General features: G+C 32.9%; 2 protein-coding genes and 1 non-coding gene across 13 annotated transcripts in view; all 3 read left to right on the plus strand.

The window, feature by feature from the left end:
- The window catches only part of LOC123818075 (adenomatous polyposis coli protein), a 147,803-nt gene that overhangs the window by 57,802 nt on the left and 75,898 nt on the right, over window positions 1-14,103 (plus strand). For 5 of the 11 annotated variants that reach the window (XM_045837921.1, XM_045837920.1, XM_045837925.1 and 2 more), the window contains 3 exons: window positions 8,067-8,219; window positions 11,810-11,894; window positions 13,095-13,296. In XM_045837921.1, coding sequence (XP_045693877.1) covers window positions 8,085-8,219; window positions 11,810-11,894; window positions 13,095-13,296 — 422 coding nt within the window. In that variant the 5' untranslated portion in view covers window positions 8,067-8,084. Of the gene's footprint in view, window positions 1-1,129; window positions 1,255-8,066; window positions 8,220-11,809; window positions 11,895-13,094; window positions 13,297-14,103 lie in introns of those variants that run through there. The other 6 variants (XM_045837918.1, XM_045837924.1, XM_045837927.1 and 3 more) reach the window with 2 other exon arrangements.
- Window positions 652-798, plus strand: LOC123818198. The gene has a single exon (XR_006785587.1). It is a non-coding gene; the product is annotated as a small nucleolar RNA SNORA57 (small nucleolar RNA).
- LOC123818046 (adenomatous polyposis coli protein) overlaps window positions 8,085-14,103 on the plus strand; it is an 80,917-nt gene continuing 74,898 nt past the window's right edge. The window contains exons 1-3 of the mRNA XM_045837910.1: window positions 8,085-8,219; window positions 11,810-11,894; window positions 13,095-13,296. Of these exons, the coding sequence (XP_045693866.1) occupies window positions 8,085-8,219; window positions 11,810-11,894; window positions 13,095-13,296 (422 nt within the window). The remainder of the gene's footprint in view (window positions 8,220-11,809; window positions 11,895-13,094; window positions 13,297-14,103) is intronic.

The raw sequence follows: 14,103 nt of genomic DNA on the forward strand, positions 1-14,103 counted from the left end.
AAAAATCTTTTTTCTAAAAGGGTATCTTCTGATCTGAATTCTAGCTGATTTTCAAAGAATAGATAAATTATTCAAACTATTCTAAACCGTATAAGATTAAGGTGAGAAACCTACCAACTCATTTTATAAACTGAACATAAACTTAATTCAAAACATTATTTTAAAATACTATAAAAATTTTAAAGTATATATTGGTTTCTCATTAAAAAATTCCATGTGTCCCCTGGCTAGTGTAGCTCAATAGATTGAGCAGGGACCTGTGAACCAAAATGTCAACGGTTTGATTCCCAGTCAGGGTACATGCCTGGGTTGAGGGCCAAGTCCCCAATAGGGGGTGTGCGAGAGGCAACCACACATTGATATTTCACTCCCCCTCTTTCTCCCTCCCTTTCCCTCTCTCTAAAAATATAGAAATAAAATCTTTTTTAAAATTTCATGTGAAATATTGAAAAATGAACAAACTGATAAAGTAGTAAAACATGAACAACATAGGGTTTATTGCAGGAATGGAGGCTGGGTCAAAATGAGAAACTCTTATAATTGATGGCATCAGCAAATAAAAGAAAAAACTGTATGGCTATATGTTATATCAGAAGGTTTTGTAAAAAAAAAAAAAAGGTATTTAGAAGCTATTCCTATTAAGAAATTTACCCTGCTTTTCTTAGTGGGGGTTGGGCTTGCAGTCCCGGTCCCCATAATGTACAGAGGCAGAGGGAAAGGGCTCCGGCCCCCTTGGTGTCATGCTTCGGTGCCGACGGTTTCCAGTCAGTGGTTCTATCCCCAAGGGTCGGGACACTGGTTTAAAAAAAAATTTTTAAACAAAAGGAAGATACCCAAACGTTAAAAATAGTCACTAAAATGGATTGTTAAATGGTGAAATACTAAACTATTCCTATTAAAATCAGGAATAAGATCACTGTTGTTCAAAATTATTTTGAAGTTTTAAGCTAACAATAAAAGAAAAGAAATAAGGTATAAATATTGGGAAAGAAGGGACAAAATTACCTTTACTTATGATTAATGTGATTGCATATCCAGAAAATCCACAAGAAAAACTATTAGAATCCACAGGATAATTTTATAAGTGACTGTAATAGCAGTATCTGGTATGAATGGTTGTGTTTTACCCACAGTAAATCAAACAACAACAAAATGGAAATAAATGTGATACAAAAGGCATGGGACCTTTTCTTGAAAAAAAAGATAGAAAATTTGATTGAAGGACCTTAATTATTCATGACACACAGAAGAGAGGTAAGATTTAATATCATAGAAGTGTAATCTGTCTCAAATTAATTTAAATGTAACATAGTTACAGTTCTAAATATACATGAGAAGATAGCATATGATAAGAGATGCATTTCCATTCAGTGGAAAAGAAATGGTTTGTTTAATAAGTAGTGCTGATGTACTTGGTTACGCATGTGGAAGGCAGTAAAGTTAACTGCTTACACTCATACCATATACAAAAATTAAACTTCTATATGAATTTAACATTTTCATGTATAAACAATTTCTGATGCAAGCTGGTGAATTAGTCACTCACATTTACCACCTCTTTCTCCTAAGATTTGATCAGTGACAATAAAAAAATTTTTTAAAAAGATATGTGCTTACGTTACCATAGGGTGAGAAGAAGCCAAAATGAGATTGCAACAAATTTCTGGAAGATGAACAAATAGTGGAAATTAAAAATGATTGCTGAAAGACGATCAAGAACCTTAAAACTTCCCAGTTCTCTGTTCCTTCCAAGATAGCAGATTACTTCCTTTTACTTAAAAGTAAAATACTAATATTGAGAATTTCTCAATAGCCTTTGAAATTATTTGGACTACTTTGGGATGTTTGAAAGCCAGAATTGAGAATTCATGTTTTGGGCCAGGGGTCTGCAAACTGCCACTGTTTATGTAACCTAAGTGTTATTGAAACAGGTCATGCCCATTTTTTTTTTTTTTGCATATTTTCTATGGCTGCTTTTGTGCTGCAGCGACAAAGTCAAAGTAGTATTTTAACAGAAATCATAAGGCCCACAAAGGCTTATTTATCATCTGACACTTGCAAAAAATGTTTGCCAACCCCTGTCCCAGATCATTTTGGTAGTCTTCTTGGAGCTTACCTTCACTTATGATGGTCTTGGATGGAATCCAGCCAGTGTATATAGCCCTTTATAGAATGTAAGGAAAGAAAGAGATGGGGGGAAATATAGCAGACAGGACACTGAATATCACCACTTACCATTTCTTACTAGAGAAGGGAAAGAGAAATATAATGGGAGGATTAGGACTCGTTAAATAAAGAGAAAGGAACTAAAAATGTGTAAGATGCATTCTGCTTTGAATTACAAGGTTTTTTTTGTATAGTGATTTTTTTCTTCCACAAACTGGATAAATTTTCATATTTCTTATTTCTCTTTCTTCCTTTCCAATCATTATTCTTTCCTTTTTAAACATTGACTATGCTAATTAGGACAGGCAGGATTGTGTTGAGTGAAAATGGCAATAGTTAGACATCTTTACTTGTTCTTGATGTTTAAAAGAATGCCTCTAACATTTCACTGTTAAAGAGTATTGTCTACTGTAGGTTTTTTGGCAGTTTCTCTTCTATTTCCACTTTATTAAGAGTTTTTATCTTGAACAGATGACTATTATCAAATGTTTTTTCTTTGTTTATGGAGATGATTATAAGGTTTTTCTCCCTTAATGTTTTAATGCAGTGCATGACACATAAAGGATCTAATGTTAAACTAACCTTGCATTCCTGGGTAAACTCAGCTTGACTGCTGTAGTTTCTTTACTGTATACAGATGTATTCTGTTTCGTAATATGTTGTGTATGATTTTTGTTTCAATGTTTATGAGTGATACTAGTCTTTAATCATTCTTTTTCACACTACCTTTGACTTTTATATTGCAATTATATTGGCATCATAAAATGCATTGGGGAGATATTTCCTATATTTCTATTCTTGGGAAAGTTTGTATAAGGTTGGTATGATTTGTTTATTAATTTTGGTAGAAAGTTTCTGTACAACCATTTGGGTCTGGTGGGTTTTGTTTGTATCGTGTTGGAAAGAGGAGAGAAAAAACACTTATTGCTCCAATTTTTCAATGGTTATAAAACTGTTAAGGTTTTTTATTTCCTCTTAAATCAGTTCCTCCTCCACCCACCATAGAATTTTGTTCATTTTATATGTTTGGGCTCTTCTCTCTCTCTAACCATATGAAGAAGTTTTTTCAAAGAACCAACTTTTAATTTTATTTTATTTTATTTTATTTATTTTTGCAGAGAAAGGGGAGGGGAAAGAGAGAGAGAAAGAGAAACATCAGTTTGTTGTTTCACGTATTTATGCATTTCTTAGTTGATTCTTGTATGTGCCATCACTGGGGATCAAACCTGCAACCTTGGCTTATAGAGATGACTGAGCTAAGCTGCCAGGGCCCAAAGAACCAACATTTTGCTTTGATCTTCAAACTCTACAAAAGGGTATACAATGAAAAGGAGGGCTTCTTCTCAGCAGAACTCAGACCTTTTTTCCAGAGGCAATGACTATTTTTTTATATCCTTTCAAAGACTTTTTTTATTATACAGTCCTTTTATTTTTACTAGAATAGAATGGACCATATGAGACATAGTGATCAGCACACCCCTTTTGTTTTGGTTGTTTTACTTTTTTTTTTACATTAACATCATTCTTTCTAATGACAGAGTATTCCAGTGCATGGATGCATCCTTGCATTATTTATTTAAAAGAAGTTAAGCTTTTATACCAAATAAAAATGTTCTTATTTGTTTGAAGTACCCTAAGAACCCGTTCTGTTACTCCTGCTCTGGTAATGGACGTCATCACTTCAGAGAGCTCCAGTTGGCCCTCCATGTGCATTATACTTGCTAACTAAAAGTGAAATGTTTGTTTCTCCATAACATCCTCCTTGGAAGAGTATATATTCTATTTAAGTATTTTTAATTTAAAGACAAAATTATTTTGAAAATTTAGATGCTATACAATGTTTTAAATCTCTTTTTCTTTTGTAACTTATCCTAGTATGAGGAATACATGCAATTTTATCTTCTTCCTCATGGCCGCCCTGTTTCCCAATGCTGCTTATCTAAAGCCCATCTTTTCATGTGTATTTGTAATGCTACATTTATCATTGCTAAATGTGCATATATGTGCTTCTGGATTTTTTTACTGTGTTTCAGTGGTTGATCTATTCATAATACCTGTGGCATAGGCATTATGATATCACTTTTTAAAATCTTTTTATTTTTAAATAAATTTGGACTTTAAAAAGAGTTGGAAAATAGTACAGAAAGTTTCTGTATACCCTTCACTCAGCTTCCCCTAATGTTAACATCTTTACATAATTATTAAAACTAAGAAGTTGACTTACTGTCATAGTACAGTTAACTACATACTATTTCACTTAAAAAGGCTTTGTATAGTATTTTAATGGAGGTAGGTGTATTCCTCCTGCTCTTCTATTTTTGTTAGTTTAGTTTTTTTCAAATGTCTAGCTGCAGAAAACAAAATAAAAGCAAACTTTATGTAGTAATTTTCTGGGACTATGTAAAATTTATAAATTAACTTAGGGAGAAACAACATCCTTATACTGAATCTTCCTATACAAGAACAAGGTATATCTTCCCTTTTGTTGAAGTCTACCTTAATATCATTCAGAAGTATTTTATAGTTTTCCTTATATATGTTTTGGATACTTGGTTCATTTTATGCCTAAGTGCTTTATTATCTTCTTAAATTATAAAGGGGATCATTCATTTCATCTCCTATCTGGTTTCTCTTTGTACCTATAAAGGAAACATTCCTGTATATTTTGTGCTATGGTATATTACTAAATTATTTTATTATAGTAATATTTAATTGGTTCTTTTGGATATTCCAGGTATATAATTCTATCACCTGCCAGTAATATTCTCTTCTAATTTCATTCTTTTGTGTTGACTAGTATTATGAGAAATATAGTGATAAAAATGGGCATTCCCTGACTTTAGGAATATATCTAATTTTTCCACATTAAGTATGGTGCTGGCTTTGGGGCTGATACATATCGTGTTAAAGAAGTCTTCTTTTCTATTCACTATTTTCAACAAGAATGGGCATTGATTTATAAAACATCTTACCTTTGGGATAATCATTTTTCTCTATGTAGGTCTATTAATATGTTAAATGATAATCAATTTTCTAACAGTGATTTGCATTGTAAATTTTTCATCTTTAGGGGAAGGCCAGTTTTGATAAATATATTTTCTAGTAAATTATTTTGTTTAGGTTTTCAAATTTATTTGTGTGCAGTTGAGCAAAATAGTCTTTTGTGATTGATTCTTTTGGTTTCTTCTCTTTCTGTTGGTATTTTTCTCTTATTCATTACTATCTAAAAGTGCTGGCAAATACATCATCTTTTTTTTTTCATTCATTAAAACAAAACAGTAATAGCAACTTCACATGTAACATTTTTTAAAAAATGATCTCAAACTTCTTGAATTAGTAATGATGAGTCTTCCACAGTTAATTCTAAATGAGTATCCCCTGCCTTCCTGAAATATTTCTCTCTCCTTGCATTAATTTCTTAGGATACTTCTAAATTTGTTTTCCAGTGGACATTTGTATAAAAGTCTAGATAACTGTGCTTTTGCTTTCTTCTTCTTTCCCCTACTCTTATGGGGTGGTGATCTCTTCAGTGGGCGTTTTTACTACAGAAAAACAAATACGGATATTTGTATACTGTCAGTAAAGTGAAATATTCAGAGGTTTTTCCCATTTTATAAATTTTGATTTTTTAAATGTTGTTGAGTGACTTGCATTTAAGCTGCATTTGATGTGAAATTCTTGTGCTTGTATAAAAGGCATTCTGAAGTAAATTTATGATTTCTCAAATTTTGCCTAAAGCAATTTTGAGTTAGGGAGGGATGGCCACAATATCCTAAAAGCATATAAGGTAGACTATGTATTACTCCACTAAACAGCTCATTTTTCTGGTAAAATTATATAAAAGATTTGCTTTTTAGAACAGAAATAACTGTAATGATTGTCATTCTGGAAAGGAAAGAAAAGATGACAGAATGTTTTAATTGCCCATCTGAAGGGCTGAATGTTTTTGCTTCTATCAAAGAGCACTTTTAATAGTTTTGGCTCCTCTTGCCCATCTGGCTCTTTTTGTGATTGTGTAAGGCAGAATACCCCCTCTCTCTTAACACACCTATCTCTGTGTTATTAACCTTTCCTCTTATTTCGTTTTATTATTTTAGTGCAAAATTACCTGTTAAAATTTTATTTGAAATAAAGAATTTTAGGACTTCAATTCTGTCAGATATCCACCTCTGTAACATGGCTTTTAATGTACTATGTATTCCAGGACTGCTTATTAATGATATGGTGTAAAAATTTCTCCTTCATTTTTGAGATGTCTCCTCTGTCATTTGCAAGAGGGTGAATTACTTCTTCACCTCTTGTCCATTGGTGGGGGGTTGGAGGGCACAAGGTCTTCTAACCGTAGATCAACAGTAAGTCTTAATAAGGAAGTTATGTTACATACATAGTTTCATAATATAACTTATATTTACATTGTACTTTTTAATCCTGCCTTTCTTTCTTAATTCTAACCATATCCCTGTAAATTATATTTGAGCACGTAGTAAATGTCCATTTTACAGTTGGTAAAATGAATTAAAAAGAAGGGGCAAAAAGGTTAAATCACAGCCAATCCTGAAATTAAGACCCAGGTCTCCATATAAAAGTCTAGTGCTCATTCTTTTCAATCGTCAAGACTTCTGTGAGTGATCCCCACCTTCCAGTACTTCCTTTCTTCCTCAGGTGACAGTGGGTTGTACCAGGTATAGCCATTGGAGAACTGACTAGACCTGAGTCCCTTGATTTCCCTTGTTGGTGAACTCCAATATTGTCCTGACTAGCCAGTGTTACAAAATAGGTATGCCCTATTTTGTATAGTGGATTTTATTACAGAAGAATTTTTCATGTCAGGATTTTTAAATGTTGCTTAAACACAAATTTTGCATTACTCTTTACCTCTTAAAGAATTATGATAGGCAGATTTTATTTATTCCAAAGTGAGTTTGGGATTAAACTAAATAGAGAATTAAGGTCTTCCTAGCTTGGTTAGTCTCAATAGAACTCCTAGCATTCTATATTTCTTCATGCCAAGGACCTCTTATTACCTGGCTGTCTTCTCTGTATTTTCTTTTCTCCACTCTTTTTTCAAAGTCATATGATTAACCGCCAGTCCCTGTTTCACTTCTCTTTGAAAATCTCTACTCCTAATCCATTTTGGACAATCTCTAATCCATTTTCTACAGGTGTCTTTTGGCCTTGGTCTGAGCACAGTGAGTTCTAAGACCTCATATGCCAAAGTTTGGCCTATTATAGTCATCCTTTTGAATAAATGTAACAGTCTAACTTTATATTAGTAATTCTTATTTATCATCTTCCTATCAAAAAAGATTTGAAGTCTCCATCTAATGCTCTCCTGTGTGTCCATTTTATTAAACGACTGCCTTTTAATGAGGCCTGCTCAACTTGAGAACCGCTCCATGGATGGTGTTTAAGACTAGCTTTTCATCAAATGAAAAGTGGTGGAAGGTGACTACCCCAGCTCATCAATCCATTCTGGCTCTAAAATTCTGAGACTATTGCACAAAATTCAGAATTAAATTAATGTTACTAATATCAATAAATTTCTTTATCAATAATTATATTTCCTAGGGTTTGCCTGTTAAACCAGGTAAAATATCTTTAAAACCCTGCAAAAATTCTAACCTGATAAAAATCTCATCTACTGTGAACTCGCAGATGTGTTCAGACACTACCGAAGTTCTCTTCTATTTTAATCCTGTTCATCTTCGACGAAGACTCCATTGTTCCATCCTCTTAGATGCTATTACTTGAACAATGTTGCTCTGAGACTTTAACTAGCATATTAATAAAATTCTTCTTAGTATACATCTCAAGAGTTTTGTTTCTTTATCTCTTTCTTTGTAAACAAGCGGCCTCTATATTTTTAGTAGTGAATTTCAAAATCCTTTTTAACCTTATAGGTCCAAGGGTAGCCAAGGATGGCTGCAGCTTCATATGATCAGTTGTTAAAGCAAGTTGAGGCACTGAAGATGGAGAACTCAAATCTTCGACAAGAGCTAGAAGATAATTCCAATCATCTTACAAAACTGGAAACTGAGGCATCTAATATGAAGGTATCAAGACTGTGACTTTTAATTGTAGTTTATCCATTTTTATTCAGTATTCCTTCTTGTAAACTTGGAGTTAGACATTTCACTTACTTAAAAGTATATTTTAAGTTAAGCAGTAATATGTAAACTCTTTTCTTACAAATGTTAACATTTATACTTTTAAATAAAATGTATTGGATTTATCCAGTGAATCATATAAAGAAAATGAGTATAAAACCTCAGAAAGTAGTTAGTTCTTATTTTTAAGCTTAAGCATCACTTTAATATTACTCTGCTGAGTCTGGGTGTTTTATGTAATTCATAGAAACTAGCTCAATTATTAAATATGGTCTTCCTTCCCACACTGTCAGATCTCATTGCCACTTAAATGCTGCATTGCTAGATTATCAAGAATATTAGGGTGTCCTAGTGGGAGGAGTCCTGAATAAAAGTCAGTACCTGGTGTCGTCACAAGCTAAGCTGCATCACATTCAGGCCCTCTTCTAGACTTATGTTTAGGTTGCCGTATTAGGAAAAAACAGACATTGCACTAGCCTAGAGGATTTCCATGGTGCCTTCAAGCCCTAAAATTGATTTGCCAAATAGCATTGAAAAGCAGTATAATCTCCAAGAAGAGTTATGAAATATTTAGTCTACAGTGGAGAAAATATGTTCTAATTTAAAAATAATTGAGGTTAAAACTTTAGCTGTTTTAATTTTTAATTACTTATGTAGATTTCCTTCTCTCTCAATTTAATAATAACTTTTTAGAATAGGAGATCATTAATAAAATTCTTATTACTTCCTTCCCTTTAAAAAAATTCTTCCTGCTTTAATGTTGTTTCTGCCCCTAGGCTATTTTAACATCTGGGTTCTTGACCCTATTCTTTCTGCCTGTTCACTATTCCTATTTCTTATTCATTGTCTATTCTCTTCAAAGTCCTTTTTCTATGCATTTTGAAGTTGCCTTTATTCTTCAAGCTTCTGTTTATCACTGAACTGTTTTTGCTCCTCTCTTACCCTTTGTATTCAGTATCAAAACAGTTCAACCTTTTTACTCGTGTATTATTCTGTCTATGAATCACTTCTACTCTAATTGCCTATTTCTGTTGTAAAAACTATCCCCAGAAATGACAGATCTCCAATCCTTCTGGAAATAAGACTGTAAACAGACATTTTGTTACCACAAACTATGGGTGACCTTAAAAACAGCTGAATTGATTATTTAATAGGTTAAAAAAGAATAGTTTGGTATTTCAACACTGATCAACACAATGTATCTAAAATTGTTTTACACTGGCTGTGTTTTTAAATGTTTTACACAAAATTAAGAATTCCCAACAGTACTGTTCTTTCGTCTACTTTGCAGAGAGTTCCTGGCTGGCCTATCTGAATGTCTGCTTTGTAGTGTAGAGCTCTGAGATGGATTTAAAAATTTTTAACTACTTAAACACATTCAGAAGTCATTTTTGGGAGACATTTTAACCTATCCTTCAATCCTTCTGCATGCTGAAGTGAAATGTTAAAATAAATAACAGTCATACCCTTAAATTTCTATAATGTAATATCATGTTGACAACTTATTTGGGTGATACAATAATATATATCACAAATATGGGCATTTAAGGTATATCTGAATCCAACCATGAATTGATAATTACTCAGCATGTGCCTCTGCAAGACATCCTTGCTAATCCATACGCTCATTTAGGACTGAGCATATGGTATCATAGCAGTTATACAATCTATAAGGAAATTATTTATGTATCTCCTCCTTAAGATGCTTTAAGCTGTTAAAGAGCAGAAACCATGACCTCCCTATTTTGTTTTTGAAAATTGATTGTGAAAAGACACTTGGAAACATTGGCACTTCTTTGGTTGGATTAAAGTTTACGCAAGACAGTGGTTATTCTCCCTCCTCCCAAAATCACTTACTAGACCATAATACATTGTACAATCTTGAATCATGTTTCCCAATCATTAAGCTATTTATCCCAAAGAAAGGCTAGTAGTACCATCTAGTGGCGAAAGAGAATACTGTTTGATGTTGATTAAATGGCATTGATACAAGCTATACAAATGTTTTTGTGTGCCACAGCAAAACAGGTGCACAACACCGTGAGCACTGGCTATATATTTAAAAATATTAAGGAAAAGTTTGTTTTTTAGGTATAATTATGACATTGTTGTTGTGTTTAGAAAGAATCCCTGTTTAAATATATGTATTGAAATACGCGTATTTACAGAAGACATGATACGATGTCTGATAATTGTTTTCAAAATAAGTCTGGATGGAAGGGGGGAAATGGAGAAGAAAGCAGATGTGTGTAGCTGAAACAAGACCATGAGTTGATAACTGTTGAAGCAGGATGTGAAGATATGTGGGAGTTCGTTATAATGTTCTCTAAACTCATGTACATGTGTGACATTTTCTGTAATAAAAATAAAGTATAATAGAGATTTCATCAGATTTAGTTGACCTGGAATCAGATAAATGCAGAAATTGTAATTAAACTTTAATGAAGTACACACTGTCTTTTTTACGCCAGAGCTATGATTCAGCTTCATTGATTGCAAATGCTGAGCGTAGCAACATGATACTTAGTCATGTGGAGATGTGCAGTATTTAAACTAAAAGATGGCAAGGTGTAGAAAAAATTATCTGTAGGCAAATTATTAAAGAACTAAATTTCTCTATAAGCTTTAAAACTATATACATGTAAAGTATCTTCTATTTTCCGAGTGTAAGGAAAAATGAGAATAAATATTCAGTAGACATTTCATCATTTATTTTGGATATTTAATTATCAAGCATATGTATATCTGATAATGAGAAGACTCTATAACTGTGATGTATTGAGAAAAACAGAAGTGAGTCAAGTAGCAACCCCCATGAAATGACAGTTGCTCGTGGATAAATATTTTCTATCACTGATACTACCACACCATATTTTGTCTCTAAAAAATGATTTTCCAACATTCTATAATCTTACAAATGTTTTTAAAATAAAGGCAGGTAAAACAATATGTAATCTTACAATGCTTGAGAGAGACAGATCTCCTAGAGGAAAGGGGCCTGTATCAAACATGGCTGGTTTTTCTTTATATAAGGTAAGTGTCAAATTTTGGAGTTGTGTAAGGTGAGTGGCCAAGGGCTGAGGAGACAGAAACTTGTAATGTTTGTAGTCTTAAGTTTGAAGGAGAAACACACTCAAGGATCTTGGCAAATCAGATCAAGAGAAGGATTTAGATGGGAAAGGAATAATGACATCAAATTCAGGAGGCAAAGTGCATACATCCATTTAAACATCTGAATGTAAATTAGTATACTATAAGAACATACTTAAATGTGAACATATAAAAGCTTGAATATTTTTAGGGTGTTACATAGACTATTATAATGTGTTAATTTGATGGTTTTCGTGGTCATGGTGGTGCAAGCCTCAGAGACAGGGATTCTGAATACCTAACCTCACTGAGGTTTGGTCATTTTCTAATTTTTTTTATTTTTATGTAATTTTTTAAAGATTCTTCTACTTACTCTTTTACCAGTTGTGTCTTCAGGAACACTTGTAGAATTTTGTCATGTCCCTATATTGTATTCGTTTTTACAGGAAGTACTTAAACAGCTTCAAGGAAGCATTGATGATGAAGCTATGACATCTTCTGGACAGATTGATTTATTAGAGCGCCTGAAAGGTACATTTTTAAAAGTGTTTTTAAAGTAATTTTTTAAGCTTCAGTTGTCAGTTTTAGGTATGTATACCCAAGTTATATTTAGGTGCCATTATCAGTTTCTTGATAGAACAGCCTGAGGATGTAATTGTTAAAGTATGAATATGTCAGAAGTCTATTTTCTTGTTATTTCTTCAGTTAAACATTTTACTGGCTTTGAGTAAACTATTTGAAATGCCTTTCTTAATAATTTTAAGCTCTTTTAATAGCTCATTGCCATTCTGCCAGTCACTAACTAGACCTTAGCACAAACTGGGCCCATTGCCTCAGGTGAAGTCCTGTCCTTTGTTCCATCCGGGATACAAATGCTTTATCCTCTCACATACATAAGCTAATTATAAGCCATTTCTAGCAGAATTTTAAAACAATGTCTCCTTTTGTTGCTTAAAAATTCCAGTGTCAAAATAGGGAAAATGATTAATTATTATTGAAGCTAGGCAAAAAAGTTTTGGTCCTTAAGTATATTATTATCTAGCATGAATCTAAGGGAGGATATTTTGTCTAATTATCCTTTAACATACTCCTTTTCCCCCTGACTCAGGTTGACTTGGGAGGGGAAGTTTAGCCATTCTGTTTCTAAATAATTGTGTATTCAGTCATGCATATTTGTTGTTTCCTGTGTTAAACATTTGTACACTTCTGAACCAGGAAGTGTCGATGCTCTTTTATAGAGTTGATACTTCAGTACACTGTCCTTTTGCAGGATCTCAGATACCCTGCCTCATTGAGACTCAGCCATTTTCTGAGTTGATACTTCAGTACACTGTCCTTTTGCAGGATCTCAGATACCCTGCCTCATTGAGACTCAGCCATTTTCTGAGTTTATTTTTAGGATTCTTCTACTTATTCCCTCTCCTATCTTTACATTTCCCTAGAACCAGGAGTCAGTGACTTTCTCTGGGCATCAGCATTTGCGATAAGGATTTTCTCTGCTCCCTGCATGAATTGGCTGATCAAGGGCTGTCACATTTAGTATTCCTATAGACTTCATGTAATATATATACCATATATATATACCATATATATGGTATTTTCAATTATATTATAAAATGGATTAAAATTGAGGGGTAAATATTAACCTAAGATTTCACTTTTAAAATAATGTAATCACATTAGACTACTTAAAACAGTTGCTATATTAAAACATGTTTCTATTTTTTTTAGAGCTTAACTTAGATAGCAGTAATTTCCCTGGAGTAAAACTACGGTCAAAAATGTCCCTCCGTTCTTACGGGAGCCGGGAAGGGTCTGTATCCAGTCGTTCAGGAGAGTGCAGTCCTGTTCCTATGGGTTCCTTCCCAAGAAGAGGGTTTGTAAATGGAAGCAGAGAAAATACTGGTTATTTAGAAGAACTTGAGAAAGAGAGGTAACTTTTTTTCATTAAATATCAAACATTAACTTGTATGCTCCAATTTTTGCTATTATTCTGTAATATAAGATATAAATTACAAAGCACATATGATGGGTGACCACTAACACTTAGGAAACATTTTGCATTTATTAACTCAAAGATGGTATGTGACTGTCCTTAAACTAAATCTAAAAATTTTAAGGAAGCAGTTTCTTGGAATTGTGGGACTTCTGTTTTTTTCACTTAAATACTATGAACGCTCTGCACATTGGGTCCTACACATGATCACAATTTCTGTGGTTAAAAATATATAACCAATATTTAATTGCATTTCTGGTTATCTTTTGAACTATAGTATAAAATGACTATTTCCAATATGGAAGGCCTATTACAAGTGCCACAAATGAAACATTTCTTAATTTATCAATTTCCATGTTGAAAAACATTGCTTGACACATGGAATGAGTCCTGGTTTCTCACAGCTTGTGTATTCTCTTCCTGCAGTTCAAATTATCTCATTACAGACATCATAATACACATCATTATCAAGAACTTCATCAAGTATTCATGTCTCCTAAAAGATTATAAATTCTTCAATGCATGAATGAAACCTTACCTTTATATTTTTAAAACTTTTATTAGTCATTATGTTAACATGTATAAGTGTTACATTCTAGCTCTGGAACCTTAGTCAAGTCTTTGAATTTTGGTATCATTTTCTTCTATAAAACAGGGATATGATTCTACCTTGTAGAGTTGTGAAAGTTGAATGTTACCATGTGAGAAATGCCCAGCATATCTCACTAAGAAGCAAAAGACCTT

The sequence above is a fragment of the Phyllostomus hastatus genome, unplaced genomic scaffold (assembly GCF_019186645.2).
Source record: "Phyllostomus hastatus isolate PE091 unplaced genomic scaffold, TTU_PhHast_1.1 phas_contig_254, whole genome shotgun sequence".
Taxonomy (NCBI): domain Eukaryota; kingdom Metazoa; phylum Chordata; class Mammalia; order Chiroptera; family Phyllostomidae; genus Phyllostomus; species Phyllostomus hastatus.